Source organism: Notothenia rossii, assembly GCF_949606895.1.
Source record: "Notothenia rossii genome assembly, chromosome: 1".
Classification (NCBI taxonomy): Eukaryota; Metazoa; Chordata; class Actinopteri; order Perciformes; family Nototheniidae; genus Notothenia; species Notothenia rossii.
Window position 1 is genome coordinate 97,065,767 of NC_136912.1, and position 25,000 is coordinate 97,090,766.

The 25,000-nt window shown below is 45.9% G+C and overlaps 2 protein-coding genes across 2 annotated transcripts in view; one reads left to right on the forward strand and one right to left on the reverse strand.

The window, feature by feature from the left end:
• LOC307020083 (cadherin-24-like) overlaps positions 1-2,218 on the forward strand; it is a gene marked incomplete at its 3' end in the record, with an annotated part of 71,445 nt that extends 69,227 nt beyond the window's left edge. The window contains exon 14 of the mRNA XM_079651200.1: positions 1,535-2,218. Coding sequence (XP_079507326.1) covers positions 1,535-2,218 — 684 coding nt within the window. The remainder of the gene's footprint in view (positions 1-1,534) is intronic.
• Positions 2,219-9,362: 7,144 nt separating this feature from the next.
• cltrn (collectrin, amino acid transport regulator) lies at positions 9,363-15,844 on the reverse strand. The gene is made up of 6 exons (XM_079680134.1): positions 15,622-15,844; positions 14,049-14,107; positions 13,705-13,787; positions 13,203-13,319; positions 11,799-11,993; positions 9,363-9,587 (listed from the first exon to the last, which is right to left on the reverse strand). Exons 1-6 carry the CDS (start codon positions 15,686-15,688, stop codon positions 9,458-9,460), a joined length of 651 nt encoding a protein of 216 aa, XP_079536260.1. The 5' UTR covers positions 15,689-15,844; the 3' UTR covers positions 9,363-9,457.
• Positions 15,845-25,000: the final 9,156 nt, after the last annotated feature.

Here is a 25,000-nt window from a genome sequence, read left to right on the forward strand (position 1 = left end):
TTGGTCCCTGAAGGCAGCATCTCCCTGGTTCTTTTGGTCCCTGAAGGCAGCATCTCCCTGGTTCTTTTGGTCCCTGAAGGCAGCATCTCCCTGGTTATTTTGGTCCCTGAGGCAGCATCTCCCTGGTTCTGTTGGTCCCTGAAGGCAGCATCTCCCTGGTTCTGTTGGTCCCTGAAGGCAGCATCTCCCTGGTTCTGTTGGTCCCTGAAGGCAGCATCTCCCTGGTTCTTTTGGTCCCTGAAGGCAGCATCTCCCTGGTTCTGTTGGTCCCTGAAGGCAGCATCTCCCTGGTTCTGTTGGTCCCTGAAGGCAGCATCTCCCTGGTTCTTTTGGTCCCTGAAGGCAGCATCTCCCTGGTTATTTTGGTCCCTGAGGCAGCATCTCCCTGGTTCTGTTGGTCCCTGAAGGCAGCATCTCCCTGGTTCTGTTGGTCCCTGAAGGCAGCATCTCCCTGGTTCTGTTGGTCCCTGAAGGCAGCATCTCCCTGGTTCTTTTGGTCCCTGAAGGCAGCATCTCCCTGGTTCTGTTGGTCCCTGAAAGCAGCATCTCCCTGGTTCTGTTGGTCCCTGAAGGCAGCATCTCCCTGGTTCTGTTGGTCTCTGAAGGCAACATCTCCCTGGTTATTTTGGTCCCTGAGGCAGCATCTCCCTGGTTCTGTTGGTCCCTGAAGGCAGCATCTCCCTGGTTCTGTTGGTCCCTGAAGGCAGCATCTCCCTGGTTATTTTGGTCCCTGAGGCAGCATCTCCCTGGTTCTGTTGGTCCATGAAGGCAGCATCTCCCTGGTTCTTTTGGTCCCTGAAGGCAGCATCTCCCTGGTTCTGTTGGTCCCTGAAGGCAGCATCTCCCTGGTTCTGTTGGTCCCTGAAGGCAGCATCTCGCGGTCCAATGGGTTTTCATTTAGACACTTCATTCTCTTCAGCTTGAATTCACCACAGAGCATATTTCAGGATAAGAACCACATTGAGAAAGGGAATATCTGGAGCACGCAGAGGTCAGAGTTCATACAAAGAGCAAAGAAAGACCGTAAGGATTAGAGGAATGTAAATAATAATGTTGCTCAATATCAACAGCTTTACAGAATACGTCCTGGAATTCCTACAAACAGAGGAAAACGGTAAAGACATCAATCTGCAGAACAACCCTTACGAACAATGGAAACATAAGAGTTGGTGCTTAATGTAAACATGCAGAACGAGCTGTGACTGGTCGACCTTTTAGAAACCCCAAATCAAGAAGTTTGTCCTCTCTGAGACTCCGTACTTCTCTCCCTGCTCGTCTCTGACTCACCACACTCTTGATGCTTGATGTAAACACCTCTGCAGAATACATTTTAAGAATCAACATTACAAAAGAAAATATGAAAAAGGTCATGGAATTCAACGTGCTAACCAACGGACACACCTCTGCAGAAACTGTGACGTGTTCTTTAAAGGAACCCCAAACATCTCAAATCCAAACCTCTGAATAAGTGTGTCCTCTCTGAGCTTCCGTACTATCCTCCCTGTATCTGACCCCCCCTCTCTCTTGTTTACAGATTAATCCAGCAGAGTTGCCCCCCCACTCCATTGGGACCGTCTGCAGCCTCATGGACTCCCTAAGCTCCGCCTCCTCTCAGCGGGGGGGCCGGCGGGGGTCCAATCAGACTCAGATAAGCACAGACTCCTCCATCCGCTCGGAGCCCCCCCCCTCCGCCCCCCAGCTGCAAAAAGACTCCTACAGCATCGTGGGGTCGCTCAGCGCCAGCCGGGGGGGGGCCTCTCTCGGGGGGGGGCAGGCAGTGGGAGCGACGCTACTGAGCATGTGCAGACCGAGGAAGGACCTCCTTCCACCTTTACCTGTGGAGGGAACGCCCCCCCCGCGGCCCCTCCCCATGGAGGAGCTACTGAACATCCGCTTGGACCAGCTGACCTGCGACCCCTCGCTGCCCCCCTTCGACTCCCTGCAGACCTATCAGTTCGAGGGGCGGGACTCCAGAGCCGAGAGCCTCAGCTCATTGGACAGCGACGGGGGGAGTGGGGGAGCGGCGGGGGAGGGGGGGGGAGGCATGGAGGAGCTGAACCAAAAGTTTCAGAGGCTGGTGGAAATCATCCGGGAGAGAGAGGGGGAGACGGGGGGTGAGACGGGGGTTGAGAGAGAGTTTGAGACGGGAGGTGGGACGGGGGGCGAGACGCTTCAGAAACTGAGTGAGGAGAAGGAGCCGCAGAGATGGGACTTCTAGAAACTCTCAGTGCTGCAGATCTACCAGGACATCTTTCAAGAGAGGGTACAAGGACTGAAACAAGACACTCTTAGAGGTGACTCTTAGAGGACACTCTCTGAGGACACTCTCTGAGGTTACTCTTTGAGGTCAATCTAAGAGGTCACTCTTAGAGGTGACTCTTAGAGGACACTCTCTGAGGACACTCTCTGAGGACACTCTTCTAGGTCAACCTAAGAGGTCACTCTTTGAGGTGACTCTTAGAGGACACTCTCTGAGGACACTCTCTGAGGTCACTCTCTGAGGTCACTCTCTGAGGACACTCTCTGAGGACACTCTCTGAGGACACTCTTTGAGGTCAACCTAAGAGGTCACTCTCTGAGGTCACTCTCTGAGGACACTCTCTGAGGATACTCTCTGAGGTCACTCTCTGATGTCACTCTCTGAGGATACTCTCTGAGGTCACTCTCTGAGGTCACTCTCTGAGGACACTCTCTGAGGACACTCTCTGAGGTCACTCTCTGAGGTCACTCTCTGAGGTCACTCTCTGAGGACACTCTCTGAGGATACTCTCTGAGGTCACTCTCTGATGTCACTCTCTGAGGATACTCTCTGAGGTCACTCTCTGAGGTCACTCTCTGAGGTCACTCTCTGAGGACACTCTCTGAGGACACTCTCTGAGGTCACTCTCTGAGGTCACTCTCTGAGGACACTCTTGACCACCACTGATGGCTCTGAAATATCATTATTTTCACGAAGCCATCCAATGAAAAGGATCTGCATCCATAGAAACTGTTCACGGTCCAATCGTTTTCACCCCACTGTGTTTGCATATGGATCTGTCACTCTTCACACTACAGTCATTAATAATGCTCTCGGCTCTCACAGCTCACGTTATGAAAAATTCACTTTTTGAAATATGTATTCTGAGCCCTGAAAGCTGCATTGTTAGAAAATAGGCCTCGTGAAATATAGATCTGAACCGTGATATTTAATATTGATAGTTTAATAGGGCCACGCTTCTTACTATATTCCTGCAGAGACTCCAGGAAGTAGTCAGCACCGCGGCAGCTCACTATGCGACATGGTCTCTGTCTAAAACTGTTTTCTGATGAAGGGTAAATGATATGCACATGTAGTCAGTCTCCTTCAGTTGCTGCTCATGAGTGGAGCGTGTTTTGGGGAAGGGTGGGGGAAATGACGGTGGCTGTCAGGCAGAGGTCGCGTTAACCGAATATTTTCTCTCTATGACGGATTTTTTTTAACAATGACGAACAAATCTGAAAGCAGTCCGTCATTTTGACAGATTAAAACAAAGTTTCCCCGCAGCGAGGCTCCGGTGTTAAGCCGTGTTATGCATGCCCTCCAAAAAGGAAATTATACCGTTTCCAAATCTAACTTTGCCGAACAGATCATTGAAATGTCTGTGAGTTTTGGCTTCACGCTGTGCACGCCTCACCTCCACCCACCTGTGAGAGTGCTCACTCCCTTCACCTCCACCTACCTGTGTGAGTGCTCACTCCCTTCCCCTCCACCCACCTGTGTGAGTGCTCATTCCCTTCACCTTCACCCACCTGTGAGAGTGCTCACTCCCTTCACCTCCACCTACCTGTGTGAGTGCTCACTCCCTTCACCTTTACCCACCTGTGAGAGTGCTCACTCCCTTCACCTCCACCCGCCTGTGAGAGTGCTCACTCCCTTCACCTCCACCCACCTGTAAGAGTGCTCACTCCCTTCACCTCCACCCACCTGTGAGAGTGCTCACTCCCTTCACCTCCACCTACCTGTGAGAGTGCTCACTCCCTTCACCTCCACCCACCTGTGTGAGTGCTCACTCCCTTCACCTCCACCTACCTGTGAGAGTGCTCACTCCCTTCACCTCCACCCACCTGTGAGAGTGCTCACTCCCTTCACCTCCACCTACCTGTGTGAGTGCTCATTCCCTTCACCTCCACCTACCTGTGTGAGTGCTCATTCCCTTCACCTCCACCTACCTGTGTGAGTGCTCACTCCCTTCACCTCCACCTACCTGTGTGAGTGCTCACTCCCTTCACCTCCACCTACCTGTGTGAGTGCTCATTCCCTTCACCTCCACCTACCTGTGTGAGTGCTCACTCCCTTCACCTCCACCTGTGTGAGTGGGGTTTTCCGCATTGACTCTGATCAAAGTGCCGGTCGGCTGCAGCCAGAGGAGGGTCTGCGTGTATTCCTGTGTGCATCAGAGACGCATTGTTCCCACTAAAGTAGGCTGAGTGTAAAAAGGAGTTAAAGTTTTGTTCAGTGTGTTGCCGGGAGCATATAAGGATTCATCCACGATGTTGAAAATGTTAACATGTTAAATATGTGTTGAGAACAGGGCGTGCGAAAACATACGGGTGGTGCTGCAGCTAGATGTGCCTGTCCTCTGTGAGAAGGTGTCGGCGACGGTATGCGAGGAAGACGGGCTGTCCACAGGCTGTTCCAACTTCAGCAGCTGCACTAACTTCCAGGCGGTGAATTGAACATGCTATTGTACTTGGTAGTGATGGAGTGATGGAGCTTTGAATGAAGCGTCGAACCACTTGGACAATTGTGTCGGAAATAGGTTCATTTCTGGAAGCTTCAGTTACAGCGACCTCTCCTGGCGAAGTGCAAGGCTGCAGTGGGTTTAACGCATCTTTGCCTGGAAAAATATTCGATGCACGCTAAGACTGAATATCATGTTCTATTCGCAATTATTATTATTATTATTATGTTATTGAGAAGAGACTAGAGAGTGCTGGACATGTTTTGGGCGGAGAGGGCCTTTTATCAGTCATTAAAGTGTTAAAGTTGAAAAGCAATGATTAAAAGTTTAACTCTTCCGAGCTTTGAACCAGCTGCGCGGAGAACATCGCCGCATCCTGGCCGCCGGCTCTATCCACTGGGCTATCTATTCCTTACATTATTGAAGTGTTTTTATATTACTCATTGTCTTTTTGTTCACAACTTCTCCACATTTCAAAGTGTTTCTCGAGTGTTTCCTGGCTTGCTCTATAATGATCCAATTCAAATGCAATGCCAACAACAACAACGCAAACTACGACAACAACCCACAGGTTGCGCATTGTTGCTGAAGCGCTCAAATTCTAGTTTCAACCTGTCACCTGTCAGAATCGAGACGAGGCAGTGCATTGAATCACCTGATTGGACGGCGAACCAGTGAGTTGACTCATTCAGGAAATGAAGCAGTTGCTGCTTCGGACGTCACATGTCACGTGATTTGAAGCAAGCTTCGAAGCACTGCTTCTATGGAATAGGAAGTCCAGGGTTGAAGCTCCGTTCGAAGCTTCAGTGTCAAACTGCCATCACTAGTAATTGGGTGTGTGATATATTTTCGTGCACGCACACGCATGTTCCACAACACACAAACTGAACAACACTCAATTGTCTGTTAAAACAACAAGTGCACGTGACTGATGCAATATGGTTGAGACCATTCGGGCTTATTCTAGAGGGGTGCAAGGAGTAGTCCAAGTACTGGGGGACTTTTATACAATATGTTTAAAACATGAAGAGAAAAATGTTTTAAAAGTTATTGTTTAATGTTTTAAGGAGGTGACGCTACTCAGCCAATCAAATGGGTGCAGTCAGCACGATAGATTCAAACACAGAGACGAGACAGGAGGAGAGGAACAGTCGGAGTCATTTCAAATGGCGGAAGGTAGACAGCGAAAACAGAGCATTTAATGACATGTTTTCTGACTGGAACTCTTTGGAATGCAATTGAAGACCCCCGCATTATAGCAACAACAACAACAACAATAATAATAATAGCAATAATAATTGGGAGGGGGGGCGCGGCTGTTCTTATGTTCTCTGAGGGGAGGCTCACCTTCCCACACTTTGAAAACCCCGGCTCTAGATGAAGGGAAAGGAGGTTTCAAACTTCCTTTATCACCTCCTTTAGCTTAGGAACCACTGGACCTTCCTTTAGGAAAGGAGGGGAGAAAATGCTGCCCCACAATGCCTTGCAGCCGTTCACGGAAACAAACGATTATGAAGGAGAAATGATATCATGAAAGTTACGGTGCTTATTAAGCATTTTAAAACGTATGTGGTAAGTTGCCAAAGTGCTTTGTTCTGAACGTTCATCAGTATTATAATCAAAAAGAGAAATATGAACGTTAGTTTTTACTGAAATGATCAAATAAAGTCCACATTTCACTGAGCTGTGTGGGGTTTGTTCAACTTTTAAATGATGTTTGAATGATGTACACAGTGGTAGATGTTAAGGACTAACGTTTATAATAAATACATCTGTATTGATTTTAAGATCTTTTCATCAATCATACGTATTGGGATCATTTGTATTAATGTGGACCGGAGGGAGAGGGTGACGAGCAGAAGTTTCACTTTCCTTTTTATTTCAATTCCAACTTTGGTCATGAAGAATATGTTTCTCTGTTGTTCATAAAGCAACAGCATCAGAGCACGGTGCAGAGTCTCTAGTACAGAATATCAGTATGACAATACGACACCCTCTGTCCTCAGAACCTCTGTCCTTAGACCCTCTGTCCTCAGACCCTCTGTCCTTAGACCCTCACATCGTACAAGGAAACACTTCCAGAGAAACTCCAGTTTAAAGGGGAACATGGGAGAAACCTCAGGGAGAGCAACAGAGGAGGGATCCCTCTCCCAGGACGGACAGACGTGCAATAGATGCCGTGTGTAAATTGAAAAGATAATACATTTGCAACATAGGTAGACCAAATGTTTGGAAATGCATGTGTGTATAATAAGAAGATGAATCCACGAGGATATCCATCCAGGACTTATGATCCAGGACCACAGCCACGACTCAAGATCCAGGACTCGCAATCCATGACACAGGACCGCAGGATCATCCATGACTCCGGATCCCGGCGTATATAGACACCAAAAAGAAAGACATTTGGGGAAGCTGGGTTAATCGGAACATGAGAGTACACAGGTATAGACAGAGAGAAGGAAGAAGTAAGATGTCCCCCGACAAACTAAGCCTATATCAGCAAAACTAGAGGCTGAATCTAATCAGCCCTAACTATAAGCTTTATCAAAAAGGAAGGTCTTAAGCGCACTCTTAAAAACGGATAGGGTGTCTGCCGTCCGAACACAAACTGGAAGCTGATTCCACAAAAGTGGAGCTTGATAAGAAAAGGCTCTGGCTCCCATTGTACTTTTAGAGACTCTAGGAACAACCAACAACCCTGCATTCTTGGAACGCAATGCCCTAGTAGGACAATAGGGTATAATGAGTTCTTTAAGGTAAAATGGCGCCTGCCCATTAAGGGCTTTGTAGGCCAGAAGAAGAATTTTAAATTCTATCCTGTGCAGTCGGATTCTCAAAGCAGTCTCTTCTCCTAAGTCCTTTTGAATTCTCCTATCCACTATCCCTTAACCCCGTGACACAGAGGTCAAGGGATAGACGTTAGGAGCTGATTTTTTGACTATTCGACCGCAACCCGGGGCTGCATCTCACTTCGGTTAAATGGAATCCTTGCGTCCCTCACTTGCGTCGTTTCCCTGCGTCTAGTCCCTCCCACCAGGGAAGCATGGAGAGAGGAAACCACGAGAAGCAAGAAATTAGTTTTCAGAGCAATGGGACGTCCTTTCCTCCGGAGTGTCACGTGAAGCGACGTCCGTTTGTGAGAGAAGAAAAAGAGAGATGTTATCAAAACCCAGTTAGATTCATTGGATTGCACACTTTGTTTGTTTGTGTGGATATGTAGCACATTAACATTTTAATAGCACTTAATGACTGACTGAATGGAAATGACAATAAATGAAAATGTAAAACGAAAAAAGCGATCATTAAAATGTTTCCAAAAAATGAATAAAATGGTTTTTGCCCACTTTGTTGTTCAGATATATCACATATCTCATAGGTTTTTGGATATTGGTATTTTTGCAAATGATATGAGTGACCATTGCGCTATAGCTATAATCAGGCAAGCTAAGCTTCCAAAAACTAGACCACAAATAGTTTTTAAACGTGACTTTAAACAATTCTGCGAGCAAGCATTTTTTCATGACCTGTGGGATTGTGATTGGAACAAGATCTCTCTCATTAGTGATGTTGAACTGGCATGGGATTATTTTCATGAGGCTTTTACTAGAATTATAAACAAACGTGCTCCTTCCCGCAAACGTAGGGTGAAAGGGCTAAAAAATCCCTGGTTTAGTCCTCACAGGCAGCTTTCTAAAGGAAAGGGATATTGCCTGGTCAAGGGCCAGACATCGAAATCCCAAGTGCACTGGATTGTTTTTAGACAGCTCCGAAATCGTTTCACCTTCCTAGTTAAAAAGGCTAAATGTGAGTACTACATCTCTAATACTACGAGTAACTTAAATTATCCAAAGACATTTTGGAAGGTAATAAAAAACTCATTTGGAACAGAAGCTAAAAAATAATTACCAGCCTGCATTGTTACAGACTCGCAAACTCTCACTGACAAATCGGCCATTCTCAACTGCGTTAAAAATAAAAAATGGTTTTGCTTCAGAAAAAAAGTTGAGATCCGAGATTTTATGAAAAAGACAGAATTTTGTCAAAGAAAATCTGAAAAGTCAGAAATCTAACATTTTTGAATTTCTAGATTTTAGACAGAAATCTGAATCTTGAGAAGATGCAGAATTGCTCCTCACACTCTCCAGGTCCATGGTTGGGTGTTTAACAAGTCAGTACTTGTTGTGAATGTGTCTCTTTGGTCAAAACACACAGATATTCATTTAAGACATTTCCAGTTTAATGACGAATCAGAAAGCGCGTGATTAGTTCCCAGTGGATTGATGACATGAAAGATGTTTCCATGAATCCCAGCTGTCAAAACATGTTTTTCCCGAAGGGGATTGGTCATAGGTGGACTTTTTTTTTTAGATCTGAACAAAAGATTATTTATTTCTGAACTTGCAATTTTCTGAAAAAAGTATGAATGAAAAAAAAACACTTTTGATCAGATCTAAAAACTAATTAAATGACACACACACACACACACACACACACACACACACACACAAACACACACACACACACACACACACACACACACACACACACACACACACACACACACACACACACACACACACACACACACACACACACACACACACACACACACACAGGCAGTGAGTAATAACAGTAAAGGAATAATCAGTAAACGTCTTCTGATGAAAAAAGACAGATCATTTAATTAACATATTTCCGTTAAACTCTAAAATGACTCTGCAGATCTCCTGGAGCAACCTTTTTAAATATGTTCACATCTGTGTGAGTCGATCATTGTCGGAGAAGGACAGGTTGTAAACGCTGTTGCTCGCAGCGCCGCTCCCCTCCGCCCGAGACTCGTCTTCTCCCTCCTCAACTCCAGTCTGCTCCTTCTTCTTTTGACTGGGAGGAGGAGAAGAGAGTTAATGTCCCCTCACTTTCAAAATGTAATCCATCACAACAACCAGTTAGATCCTCATCTGAGGATCAGGGTGTACACTTGATCTGATTCCTTCCTGTTACTTTTGGATTACCTCAATATCAAATGCAGTTTAAATAAATAAAAGACAGAAGAAATGATAACCTGTGATTTTTACTTCTGTGTATTTTGTTTCAGAAAAGAAGAAGCCAAGACATTTAGTTTGAAAAGACGCGTGTCCTCTGCTCGCAGAGTTTATGAAACACATGAGGACATAGTTTAAAAAAGGCAGAAATAAATCACAAACTAATTTATGAACGTATAGATTCAGCTGCTGGATCAAAAACAGAACAAACGAAGCAAAGAGAGAACATCTGTTTCCACCAAACACAACATGCTCTTTTTACTTTTCACTAACTGTGTAATCCACCATTTTAGAAATGTAGCATTTCACAGATTTCTTATTATTCTCCTGTGCTATGAGACCGCTTCTGTTTGCACAGTACTGACTAACAGGTATGAGACACACACACACAGACACACACACACACACACACACACATGCACACACACACACACACACACACACACACACACACACACACACACACACACACACACACACACACACACACACACACACACACACACACACACACACACACACACACACAGTGACTATTCCCCTTATATCAACCAACTTCTCTGTATCTACAGACTTACTCTTTATTGTCTGCCTGCTGTTTGTAATGTGTGTTCTGCCTCAAACTGTACGTACTGTCAACACGTTCTCAGTCCCAACCCGTCAACACGTTCTCACTCCCAACCCGTCAACACGTTCTCGCTCCCAACCCGTCAACACGTTCTCGCTCCCAACCCGTCAACACGTTCTCACTCCCAACCCGTCAACAAGTTCTCACTCCCAACCCGTCAACACGTTCTCAGTCCCAACCCGTCAACACGTTCTCGCTCCCAACCCGTCAACACGTTCTCGCTCCCAACCCGTCAACACGTTTTCACTCCCAACCCGTCAACACGTTCTCACTCCCAACCCGTCAACACGTTCTCACTCCCAACCCGTCAACACGTTCCCACTCCCAACCCGTCAACACGTTCTCAGTCCCAACCCGTCAACACGTTCTCGCTCCCAACCCGTCAACACGTTCTCAGTCCCAACCCGTCAACACGTTCCCACTCCCAACCCGTCAACACGTTCTCAGTCCCAACCCGTCAACACGTTCTCGCTCCCAACCCGTCAACACGTTCTCACTCCCAACCCGTCAACACGTTCTCACTCCCAACCCGTCAACACGTTCCCGCTCCCAACCCGTCAACACGTTCTCAGTCCCAACCCGTCAACACGTTCTCGCTCCCAACCCGTCAACACGTTCTCGCTCCCAACCCGTCAACACGTTCTCACTCCCAACCCGTCAACACGTTCTCACTCCCAACCCGTCAACACGTTCTCACTCCCAACCCGTCAACACGTTCCCACTCCCAACCCGTCAACACGTTCTCACTCCCAACCCGTCAACACGTTCTCGCTCCCAACCCGTCAACACGTTCTCGCTCCCAACCCGTCAACACGTTCTCGCTCCCAACCCGTCAACACGTTCTCACTCCCAATCCGTCAACACGTTCTCACTCCCAACCCGTCAACACGTTCTCACTCCCAACCCGTCAACACATTCTGCCTCCCAACCCGTCAACACGTTCTCACTCCCAACCCGTCAACACGTTCTCACTCCCAACCCGTCAACACGTTCTCACTCCCAACCCGTCACATGTTGACGGGTTGGGAGTGAGAACGTGTTGGTACTGTACGTGCTGTCAGATATTTACAGACCTCTCTGTTCTTTCCCTCTGTTTCCTGATGGATGGAAACCACATGTTGTTGTCCTGGAACTCTGGACAGTGATTATGAAGCTTAGTGCCAGTTCAACCAGGAAGACCGTCTTTAGTCATTCATTCACATATTCCCAGCTTGCTGCTCTCTCTCCTCTCAGTGATCGGGGGCGTCACTCCCAGCTAAACCTATCACTTCGCTCTATTCCCACAAGCCTATCATAGTGCATTGCTAACCCATCGGCTCTCTCCCCTCCTGACAGGTGTCATTAAGGTGACTCGACGCAGATCTCATCCATCTGTGTGTTCCCATCAGAACGCTCTCCTCTTTGAACTGAAGTGAGCCTCACCGTCTCCTCTGCATGACGGAGGCCCCCAGCACCAGCACGATGCCGGCGCCCACGGCTCCCATCACCACCCCGAATACGATCAGCCAGGGGGGGGACGAGGGGGGCGCGGGGGCCGCCAGGGTGGGGGGGATGCCCAGGAACTCCAGGGTATTATCCGTCAGCAGGAAGGCGCTGTTGATGCGGTTCCTCGACTTCCTGTTTGGAGAAATCATTTAAAGATTTTTGGAAAATAATCAGATTTAGAAAGGTCACAGGTCTCACTCATCCTCTTCCATAGGAGCGTTAGTAGTATACAGTAAGTATACAGTATATATATATCATACTATATATTTACTAAGTTCAGGACTCATCATGCTGACTCAGGTCAGGGGTCAGGACTCATAATGCTGACTCAGGGTTAAGGACTCATAATGCTGACTCAGGTCAGGGGGCAGGACTCATCATGCTGACTCATGTCAGGACTCATAATGCTGACTCATGTTAGGGTTCAGGACTCATAATGCTGACTCAGGTCAGGGTTCAGGACTCATAATGCTGACTCAGGTCAGGGTTCAGGACTCATAATGCTGACTCAGGGTTCAGGACTCATAATGCTGACTCATGTCAGGGTTCAGGACTCATAATGCTGACTCAGGTCAGGGTTCAGGACTCATAATGCTGACTCAGGGTTCAGGACTCATAATGCTGACTCATGTCAGGGTTCAGGACTCATAATGCTGACTCAGGTCAGGGTTCAGGACTCATAATGCTGACTCAGGTCAGGGTTCAGGACTCATGATGCTGACTCAGGTTTCAGGACTCATAATGCTGACTCAGGTCAGGGTTCAGGACTCATAATGCTGACTCAGGTTTCAGGACTCATAATGCTGACTCAGGTCAGGGTTCAGGACTCATAACGCTGACTCAGGGTTCAGGACTCATCATGCTGACTCTGGATTCAGGACTCAAAATACTGACTCAGGGTTCAGGACTCATAATGCTGACTCAGGGTTCAGGACTCATAATGCTGACTCAGGGTTCAGGACTCATAATGCTGACTCAGGGTTAAGGACTCATAATGCTGACTCAGGGTTAAGGACTCATAATGCTGACTCAGGGTTCAGGACTCATAATGCTGACTCAGGGTTCAGGACTCATAACGCTGACTCAGGGTTCAGGACTCATAACGCTGACTCAGGATTCAGGACTCATAATGCTGACTCAGGGTTCAGGACTCATAATGCTGACTCAGGTCAGAGTTCAGGACTCATAATGCTGACTCAGGTCAGGGTTCAGGACCCATAATGCTGACTCAGGGTTCAGGACTCATAATGCTGACCCAGGGTTCAGGACTCATAATACTGACTCAGGGTTCAGGGCTCATAATGCTGACTCAGGGTTCAGGACTCATTCCCTCAGGCTTACCTCACTGCCTCCTCCACCTGTCTTCTCTCCACCAGCAGGGTGGAGTTGAGTGGAGACGTCACCACGAACCAGAAGGACACTCTGGGCGTTTCTTCACAAACCAGCACGTTCGACACGCTTCCAACACACGTTCAGAAACCATGAGTCACTTCAGTTAAAACACATCACATCGTTTTACAGTTACTGCTTTTATGCACTTGAACTTTGTATTGTTTGGTTTGTAAGGCGAGAGACGGAGACACATCTGAGATGTAGCTTCTGTGACGTCTTCAGAGGAGAGACAGCATCTCAATGTTCCAACGTACACACAGTGTGTTCTGAGGAATGCAGAGACATGTGACTGCAGACTAGCACGGACTAAATACCAACACTTGCATTGTGGTGATGTCAGTAATGAGGTGGGGGGGGGGGAGGGTTCCCATGGTGACATCTGATAGCTAGTTGTAAGCCATTCACCTGTAGGTCTTTTATAAATAATATCATTAGTTTACAGTGTTCTCACTCGTAGTTCTGCCCGTCTGCGGTCCTCATGGCGAAGGCCAGCGCCGCTCTGAAGAGGAACATCTCGCTGTCGTTCCAGACGTACTGCAGGGACAGCTCATAGTACATTTCATTCTGGACAACATTCAGTACATTCACTTTAACTGCAACCAATGACACATTTTGGAAGTCTCTGCAGTACGTTTTTTAACGATTATATTTGGACATTTGAAAACCTTAGACTCTGAGACACTGCGATGGACATTTTGAATATTTCCTGAGGTTCAACACAAATCATTAATCTAGAGAGTAAGCTGCAGATCAGTTTCTATGGAGCGGCTTGAATCACATCAGAACATTACGTACAGCGTCATCTCCCAGAGCCGTGAGGATGCTGAGTCGCACTTTGTAGCCGTTTGAAGCATCTGTAAAATAACATGTTTACATGTTAGAGGACTCTTTAAAGAAGAGAGACTACATACTGATATACACCTGAACATCAGCAGGAGAGGACTCTTTAAAGTAGAGACGCTACATACTGATATACACCTGAACATCAGCAGGAGAGGACTCTTTAAAGTAGAGATGCTACATACTGATATAAACCTGAACATCAGCAGGAGAGGACTCTTTAAAGTAGACACGCTACATACTGATATACATCTGAACATCAGCGGGAGAGGACTCTTTAAAGTAGAGACACTACATACTGATATACACCTGAACATCAGCAGGAGAGGACTCTTTAAAGTAGAGATGCTACATACTGATATACACCTGAACATCAGCAGGAGAGGACTTTTTAAAGTAGAGACGCTACATACTGATATACACCTGAACATCAGCAGGAGAGGACTCTTTAAAGTAGAGACGCTACATACTGATATACACCTGAACATCAGCAGGAGAGGACTCTTTAAAGTAGAGATGCTACATACTGATATACACCTGAACATCAGCAGGAGAGGACTCTTTAAAGTAGAGACGCTACATACTGATATACACCTGAACATCAGCAGGAGAGGACTCTTTAAAGTAGAGACGCTACATACTGATATACACCTGAACATCAGCAGGAGAGGACTCTTTAAAGTAGAGACACTACATACTGATATACACCTGAACATCAGCAGGAGAGGACTCTTTAAAGTAGAGACGCTACATACTGATATACACCTGAACATCAGCAGGAGAGGACTCTTTAAAGTAGAGACACTACATACTGATATACACCTGAACATCAGCAGGAGAGGACTCTTTAAAGTAGAGACACTACATACTGATATACACCTGAACATCAGCAAGAGAGGACTCTTTAAAGTAGAGACACTACATACTGATATACACCTGAACATCAGCAGGAGAGGACTCTTTAAAGTAGAGACACTACATACTGATATACACCTGGTTATCAGCAGGAGAGGACTCTTTAAAGTAGAGACGCTACATACTGATATACACCTGAACATCAGCAAGAGAGGACTCTTTAAAGTAGAGACACTACATACTGATATACACCTGAACATCAGCAAGAGAGGACTCTTTAAAGTAGAGACGCTACATACTGATATACACCTGAACATCAGCAGGAGAGGACTCTTTAAAGTAGAGACACTACATACTGATATACACCTGAACATCAGCAGGAGAGGACTCTTTAAAGTAGAGACACTACATACTGATATACACCTGAACATCAGCAGGAGAGGACTCTTTAAAGTAGAGACACTACACACTGATATACTCCTGAACATCAGCAGGAGAGGACTCTTTAAAGTAGTTAAGTTACAGCTGACGTCACATGGAGGCTAACTCTTGAGTTATTAGTTAATCCGGTTTAACTTCAGATTAGAAACATTCCTCTCCTGTTTCTGTTGCTCAGTACATGTAGAGTTTGAAAGAGAGTCCAAACTGATTGGAGGTGTTGATGGTTACCTACCTGGAGCACAGAGCTGAGCAGCAGCAGCAGAGGACACACACAGCAGCAGGAATACAACGTCCTCCATGTTCAACCAGCGGAGAATAAAGAATGTCTCGAGGTTGAGCAGCGTCTCAGAGTTAATGATTAAACCCTCTCCTCTGCAGTAAAGGCTGTTTGCTCAGCTTATATTATTACTGGGAGCTGCTGTTTACCCACTCACAGGTAACTAAGTACATTTACTCAAGTACTTAGTTACACTTTAGAGATACTTGTAGTTTAGTTTTCAATGTTATGATACTCCCCCCTGATAATATATCTCTCTGTGAGGCTGCACACAGATACATCTTATCAGTGTGATGGAGACTGGAATGTGCAGATAGTGTCAAAGTGTGAGTAACTGTGTGTGTGTGTGGGGGTGTGTGTGTGTGAGTGTGTGTGTGTGTGTGTGTGTGTGTGTGTGTGTGTGTGTGTGTGTGTGTGTGTGTGTGTGTGATTGTGTGAGTGTGTGTGTGTGTGTGTGTGTGTGTGTGTGTGTGTGTGTGTGTGTGTGTGTGTGTGTGTGTGTGTGTGTGTGTGTGTGTGTGTGTGTCAGATAAAATCAGATTCCTGGCAGGTCAGATCTCTGATGTAGTTACAGGAAGTGGAAACACACTGACCTCCCAGTGTTTGAATTCCGAACTCAAAAACATAAAGAAAAAAACCATCATGTTTTTATTATCCAGAATAAAAAATCAGAACAAATATAATTTCTTATTTTTTTTATTTAGTTCGTTTTTAAATGCAGAATTCCTCGAAAAAAAGAAATGTCTCAAAGTATTTCTGAATTTAAAGATAGTTAGTCAACAATCTGAGTTAATTTTAAAAATAAATAAACTCTGAAACTCTGAATATTATTTCGGCACTAAAATATATTTCTATTTTAAATAAATGCTGGCTTCATAAAGTCAGAATGAAGAATAAACTCAGTGTTTGTGAGGCGCTCTCTTGTCGAGTTACTGGGAACGGGAGTCTTGTGATGGGTTAATGATCCACCTGCCCACTCTCTAAATGACACTTTAACAACGAGCTGTAAAACCGATCATTCGGCCATAAAGTCTCTCAGGAGTTTTCCAGAGATCACCCGTCATGAAACGATCAAAGACTGAGAAACACTCTAATGAACAGATTCATTGTGAGAGGCGTTGCTCTGAAATATAACGTTGTTCTTTTCTGTCTTTCCAAATTATATAATTAACTTTAAGTTTCGTTGAAAATGTTTTGGGGACTTCCACTTCTTCTGCTGTTACAGACTGCAGTACTGCTCCTGAACATATGGGGGCAGCAGAGGCTTCACCCCAATGAGGAGCTACACTCATTATTTACCATGTTTCTTTATTTATTCATAAAGAATAACATGAGTTTTTACCTTTGCTTTAGATCAATTATAATTAATGTTATAAAACTTGAAACTTGATGAACAAGCCGCTGCTGGATATCTGAAGTTATATTAATGTAAATGTTTATTTATTGTATTAGCCAATAATCTGAATCTGCACTGCTGTCAGATAAAAGACTGATTTCAATCAGTATCATCAACTGAGAATACTCGGGTAAATGTTACCATGTTTACATATTTTATCCCAATTCTATTTCTACGACTTCAATCATATTCAAAGTAAATACTGATATATTTTACTGTTTTTTTTATATATTTTGTAATAAATTATAGTTTTCTTCAAATAATTGTTTATCTGTGTTTTTAAACGTTTGTTTTACTTTAATGTGCACGACACCAAGTCAAATTCCTCGTACATGTCAGCCCACCTGGTGATAAACCTGGTTCTGGTTCTCAATGTTATATTAACTAAAACGTTATTATGTAACTCTACTCTCTAAACACTCTGACCTGAGGACCAGAGGCCTGCACTACGAAGCTGGTTCAACCTAACCTGGATATGTTTGAGTTAGCCGGTTGGCCTAATCCAAAACATACGCGCTCTCGCTAAACGGTCCTATGACGCGGGTTATCAAGTGGATCGCTCAAGCCAGCCGTGTCCTATCTAGTGAGGTGCGTTCACATGAAAGGGGTGGTATCTGGAGCATTCGACCAATCACAAACATGGAGAAGCGTACTGACAGCGCAGCGTCATACTTCCTGAATGAAAAGTCAACTATAATATTAGACATATGAAGAAGTTAAACTTTAAACATCCATGACTTAAACACTTGATCCAGGATCAAAGCCACATAGCTGCACCTGCAAGGTGAATACAGCTGGTAACAGAACAAGTGTTTGAATGCGTACATGAACAGCTTTATGATATCACTGCCCCGTCTAAGACACCATCTGACTTTCATTACATTTGACTCGAGTGTTTCCTCAACTTAATGTGTTGCTTCAAATAATCCTTCTGCATACAGTATGTGACACTGTGACGGCCCGTCCACACTACAGCTTCAAAAAAAGCTTGCTGGCGGGCGTGTCTGAAGCTCGACCAACAACCAATCACATGAATCTCCCGCCCCTGTTATGGAAGAGTTTGAAATCAGACAGAGGTGGGAGAAGTACTCAGATCTTGTACTTAAGTAAAAGTAGAAGTACTCAGATATTGTACTTGAGTAAAAGTGGAAGTACTCAGATCTTGTACTTAAGTAAAAGTAGAAGTACTCAGATCTTGTACTTGACTAAAAGTAGAAGTACTCAGGTCTTGTACTTGAGTAAAAGTAGAAGTACTCAGGTATTGTACTTGAGTGAAAGTAGAAGTATTCAGATCTTGTACTTGAGTAAAAGTAGAAGTACTCAGGTATTGTTCTTGAGTAAAAGTAGAAGTACTCAGATCTTGTACTTGAGTAAAAGTAGAAGTACTACCAGAGTGAACTAAAGTCTGATTTGACACTTGATTATATTTCACATCATTCATCCACATCTGTGAAGTAACTAAAGGGATTAAATACATGCAGTGGAGTAGAAGTACACCATGTACCTCTGAACTGTAGAGGAGTAGAAGTACACCATGCACCTCTGAACTGTAGTGGAGTAGAAGTACACCATGTACCTCTGAACTGTAGAGGAGTATAAGTACACCATGTACCTCTGAACTGTAGTGGAGTAGAAGTACACCATGTACCTCTGAACTGTAGTGCAGTAGAAGTACACCATGTACCTCTGAACTGTAGAGGAGTAGAAGTACACCATGTACCTCTGAACTGTAGTGGAGTAGAAGTACACCATGTACCTCTGAACTGTAGTGGAGTAGAAGTACACCATGTACCTCTGAACTGTAGTGGAGTAGAAGTACACCATGTACCTCTGAACTGTAGAGGAGTAGAAGTACACAGTAGCATCGAAGCCAAGTCAAGTACAAGTATCTCAAAATGGTACTTAAGAACAGTACTTGAAGAAGTGTACTTAGTAACTTCCCACATCTGAAACCAGATATGACTTCAAGTCATGTGATCATTTCTTAGTATTTGATCCTTCCGAGGTGCATCTTCCGAAGTGCATCTTCATCATCTTCATCACCTTCATCATCTAGCATGTTAGAAGTGTAAATAGAGGACAGTGAAGGAGACACTGAGGAGGAAAACACTTTGTGTGGGGTGAGTACCAAACGCTGTGTCCTGGTGCTCATCTGATAACTCACTAAACACGTGATGTGCTCCCCTGGATATAGTGACGCTCTTGAAGGGAAGTTAGAAGAATACGAGTTTTAATGAAATATAAACTCAGAGTACAGATCATATAAATACCTGTACTTTAATCTAAACTCACCTGGAGAGATGAGATGCTGTCAGGTGACTTCCAGAATATGGGTCAGTGGGGCACCGCGGCCTCTGGTGGACACAATGAGTATTACAACAACAAACAGTAAGAACTGAAAAAGGGCTCCTGTTACATTTCTGTAAAGGAACTTAAGATGATCTTGAGAAGGTTAAGGAGAGGAGATGAGAGGTGATGAGAGGAGAGGAGATGAGAGGAGAGGAGATGAGAGGAGAGGAGAGGAGATGAGAGGTGATGAGAGGAGAGGAGAGGAGAGGAGATGAGAGGAGATGAGAGGTGATGAGAGGAGAGGAGAGGAGAGGAGATGAGAGGAGATGAGAGGTGATGAGAGGAGAGGAGATGAGAGGAGAGGAGAGGAGAGGAGATGAGAGGTGATGAGAGGAGAGGAGATGAGAGGAGAGGAGATGAGATGAGAGGTGATGAGAGGAGAGGAGAGGAGAGGAGATGAGAGGAGATGAGAGGTGATGAGAGGAGAGGAGAGGAGAGGAGATGAGAGGAGATGAGAGGTGATGAGAGGAGAGGAGAGGAGATGAGAGGAGATGAGAGGAGATGAGAGGAGATGAGAGGTGATGAGAGGAGAGGAGATGAGAGGAGAGGAGATGAGAGGAGAGGAGAGGTGATGAGAGGAGAGGAGATGAGAGGAGATGAGAGGAGAGGAGATGAGATGAGAGGAGATGAGAGGAGAGGAGATGTGATGAGAGGAGAGGAGATGAAATGAGAGGTGATGAGAGGAGATGAGATGAGAGGAGATGAGAGGAGAGGAGATGAGATGAGAGGAGATGAGAGGTGAGGAGAGGAGAGGAGAGGAGATGAGAGGTGATGAGAGGAGAGGAGATGAGATGAGAGGAGAGGAGAGGAGATGAGAGGAGAGGAGATGAGAGGAGAGGAGAGGAGAGGAGAGGAGAGGTGAGATGAGAGGAGATGAGAGGAGATGAGAGGAGAGGTGAGAGGAGAGGAGAGGAGAGGAGAGGAGAGGAGAGGAGAGGAGAGGTGAGATGAGAGGAGATGAGAGGAGAGGAGAGGAGAGGAGAGATGAGATAAGAGGAGATGAGAGGAGAGGAGATGAGATGAGAGGAGATGAGAGGAGAGGAGAGGAGAGGAGAGGAGAGGAGAGGAGAGGAGAGGAGAGGAGAGGAGAGGAGAGGAGAGGAGAGGAGAGGAGAGATGAGATAAGAGGAGATGAGAGGAGAGGAGATGAGATGAGAGGAGATGAGAGGAGAGGAGAGGTGAGAGGAGAGGAGAGGAGAGGAGAGGAGAGGAGAGGAGAGGTGAGATGAGAGGAGATGAGAGGAGAGGAGAGGAGAGGAGAGATGAGATAAGAGGAGATGAGAGGAGAGGAGATGAGATGAGAGGAGATGAGAGGAGAGGAGAGGAGAGGAGAGGTGATGAGAGGAGATGAGAGGAGAGGAGATGAGATGAGAGGAGATGAGAGGAGAGGAAAGGAGAGGAGAGGTGAGATGAGAGGAGATGAGAGGAGATGAGAGGAGAGGAGAGGAGAGGAGAGGAGAGGAGAGGAGAGGAGAGGTGAGATGAGAGGAGATGAGAGGAGAGGAGAGGAGAGGAGAGGAGAGGAGAGGAGAGGAGAGGAGAGGAGAGGAGAGATGAGATAAGAGGAGATGAGAGGAGAGGAGAGGAGAGGTGATGAGAGGAGATGAGAGGAGAGGAGATGAGATGAGAGGAGATGAGAGGAGAGGAGAGGAGAGGAGAGGAGAGGTGAGATAAGATAAGATGTACCTTATTGATCCCAATTTGGGAAATGTGTGCGTTGCAGCAGCGTAAAAAGGCATTAGAGAAATTAAAAGAGTAATAAACAATCCAAAATGTAAACATCTCAAATAGAAATAAAACAACATTTAAAAAAGCAGAGAATATTCATGTTGAAATACACATTTACAGTAAGCAAAATGTAAAGCAGGAGATGAAGTGTGTTCAGTGAACCTGCAGTGGACTCTACTGAGTGGTGGGGATGTAGACCCTCTCAGGGACGGAGAGCAGTGGTGGCGCTGAAGCACCCCCCAGGATAGCCACAGCACCCGCTAAGCACCCCCAAGAAATGTATGCGTTTTTTTATTTATGTGTGAAATTCCTAATTTGAAAAAGGATTGATTCTAAAATAATATGCTACAGTACAAGTAGCTTACTCTGGGTCTCTGTGTTTTATTCAAGCTCTGTTCTGTGTGTGTGGCCCGAGCGCACCGGAGAGCGTTGTGGTTAGCATCTGGTGCTAGCTACGCTAACGGATATAAGGAGCTTTTTCAACAACAAGGTGGAGGGAGAGCTCTCTCCTGTCAGACTGAGAGTCTCCGTGAGCTAAAGGACTCTCTGAGTGTTTAGTTCAGAGATGGGCAAATGGCGGCCCGCGGGCCGCATGTGGCCCCCACCTTCCCTTTTTGCGGCCCTCAGAATAATTTATAAATAACGTAATTAATAAAAAAAAATATTTAAAGATTATTTATTTATTTTTTACTTGTAGTACTGATACCATCCACTAAACTCCTAGTTACATCGCGAGCTGCGTACATGATTTCAAATACCGCGAAATAATCTGTGACGCATTTGTGTGTATTGTGTTTGTTTCCCGGGGAAACACCAGCTGTTGTTACGCCTGCTGTGACGTTAAGTTGCCTCTTGTAATTATGCCTTTACAAGCTTGAAAGTTGTATTTATCATCTGAATTTGGCGAAACAAGTTTAATATTCTTAAAACCAAGACTTTGTTTATTTGAAATCAGATGAAAACAAACTGTCACGGACCCTGCCGTGTTATCTATGATTACTACGCTTTTCATTCATAATTTCAGCAGGAGGGAGGGGGAGTGGTGTGAGGAACAGGAGAGAGCTGACAGGTGTCTTTGTGGACACTCCCCTTATTGTGGAATAAGGGGAATGCAGAGACTGGCTACAAGTGTTTTAGGTTCAAGTTAGACTAATGTCTGGGTTAGTGTTCATGACCTCATGCATGGTGACAGCATGGTAACAGCATGGTGACAGCATGGTAACAGCATGGTGACAGCATGGTGACAGCATGGTAACATCGTGGTGACAGCGTGGTGACAGCATGGTAACAGCATGGTGACAGTATGGTGACAGCGTGGTAACAGCATGGTGACAGCATGGTAACAGCATGGTGACAGCATGGTGACAGCATGGTGACAGCATGGTAACAGCATGGTGACAGCATGGTGACAGCATGGTAACAGCATGGTGACAGCATGGTGACAGCATGGTAACAGCATGGTGACAGCATGGTGACAGCGTGGTAACAGCATGGTGACAGCATGGTAACAGCATGGTGACAGCATGGTGACAGCATGGTAACAGCATGGTGACAGCATGGTGACAGCATGGTAACAGCATGGTGACAGTATGGTGACAGCATGGTAACAGCATGGTGACAGCATGGTAACAGCATGGTGACAGCATGGTGACAGCATGGTAACATCGTGGTGACAGCGTGGTGACAGCATGGTAACAGCATGGTAACAGCATGGTGACAGCATGGTGACAGCATGGTAACATCGTGGTGACAGCGTGGTGACAGCATGGTAACAGCATGGTAACAGCATGGTGACAGCATGGTGACAGCATGGTAACATCGTGGTGACAGCGTGGTGACAGCATGGTAACATCGTGGTGACAGCATGGTGACAGCATGGTAACAGCATGGTGACAGCATGGTGACAGCGTGGTGACAGCATGGTAACAGCATGGTGACAGCATGGTGACAGCATGGTGACAGCATGGTAACAGCATGGTGACAGCATGGTAACAGCATGGTGACAGCATGGTGACAGCATGGTGACAGCATGGTAACAGCATGGTGACAGCATGGTGACAGCATGGTGACAGCATGGTAACAGCATGGTGACAGCATGGTAACAGCATGGTGACAGCATGGTGACAGCATGGTGACAGCATGGTAACATCATGGTGACAGCGTGGTGACAGCGTGGTAACAGCGTGGTGGCAGTGTGGTAACAGCATGGTAACAGCATGGTGACAGCATGGTGACAGCATGGTGACAGCATTGTGACAGCATGGTGACAGCATGGTAATAGCATGGTAGCAGCATGTTGACAGCATGGTGACATCATGGTAACAGCGTGGTGACAGCATGGTAACAGCATGGTGACAGCATGGTAACAGCATGGTAGCAGCATGGTGACAGCATGGTAACATCATGGTAACAGCATGGTAACAGCATGGTAACAGCATGGTATAGCAGCATGGTAACAGCATGGTGACAGCATGGTAACAGCATGGTAGCAGCATGGTGACAGCATGGTAACATCATGGTAACAGCATGGTAACAGCATGGTGACAGCATGGTAACAGCATGGTGACAGCATGGTGACAGCATGGTGACATCATGGTAACAGCGTGGTGACAGCATGGTAACAGCATGGTGACAGCATGGTAACAGCATGGTAGCAGCATGGTGACAGCATGGTAACATCATGGTAACAGCATGGTAACAGCATGGTGACAGCATGGTAATAGCATGGTAGCAGCATGTTGACAGCATGGTGACATCATGGTAACAACGTGGTGACAGCATGGTAACAGCATGGTAGCAGCATGGTGACAGCATGGTAACAGCATGGTAACAGCATGGTAACAGCATGGTATAGCAGCATGGTAACAGCATGGTGACAGCATGGTAACAGCATGGTGACAGCATGGTAGCAGCATGGTAACAGCATGGTGACAGCATGGTAACAGCATGGTGACAGCATGGTAACAGCATGGTAGCATGATACTTGTGCCACGCCCCCCTCCTTTGCGGGGGGCGTGGTCAGCTGCAGCTCATTTGCCACTGAATCAGCCCTTGTGAAGACAGGGCTGGAAGAGAGCAACTAGAGCGAAAGGAGGCATGGCTCAAATGCATGATCTGTTTGGTATTTTGAAAAAAAAACTTCACAGACATGTTTTATAACGGTATGGCCCTACAATATATGTTTCAAATATAGCATGATAGGTCCACTTTAACTTTAGTCTAAGTTATCTCAGTGGGTCTCAAATGGTTTGGTCACGAATTATTCAAAATATTATTTCCGAGGCACACCTTTATATGATCATTATAGTTATACAAAACATAAGAGCATACATTAAAAACAGGTATGAAATACTATATGGCAGTAAAACAAGAATACAGTTTGAAAGGGGAGTGATTTGTAAAATAGCCATAAAGAAAAAGAACATCTGCTTCCAGTTGTGTTTCATCTGGGTGCTGAGAGATGTCTCCATAGATCTCTTCATGTTGCTCTCAAAGTGCACCAGATTGATGCTTTAATTTTAATATTTTAAAAACATATCTTCCCGGGGGAGCATGCCCCCATACCCCCGTAGAGGAGGTTAGGACCCCCCCTAGAGGAGGTTAGGACCCCCCTAGAGGAGGTGAGGACCCCCCTAGAGGAGATTAGGTCCCCACTAGAGGAGGTGAGGACCCCAGAGGAGGTGAGGTCACCCAAGATGAGGTTAGGTCCCCCCTAGAGGAGATTAGGTCCCCACTAGAGGAGGTGAGGACCCCAGAGGAGGTGAGGTCCCCCAAGAGGAGGTTAGGTCCCCCCTAGAGGAGGTGAGGTCCCCCTAGAGAAGGTGAGGTCCCCCTAGAGGAGGTTAGGACCCCCCTAGAGGA

Bases quoted from the DNA above. Each gene is read 5' to 3' on its own strand.
- cltrn (XM_079680134.1), bottom strand. From the start codon at position 15,688: ATGGAGGACGTTGTATTCCTGCTGCTGTGTGTGTCCTCTGCTGCTGCT. The intron at 13,788-14,048 runs GTACGTAATGTT...CTGTCCCTGCAG, and splicing joins CGGCTCTGGGAGATGACGCT to TACGTCTGGAACGACAGCGA. The intron at 13,320-13,704 runs GTGAGAACACTG...GTGTGTTGGAAG, and splicing joins GCAGACGGGCAGAACTACGA to CGTGTCGAACGTGCTGGTTT.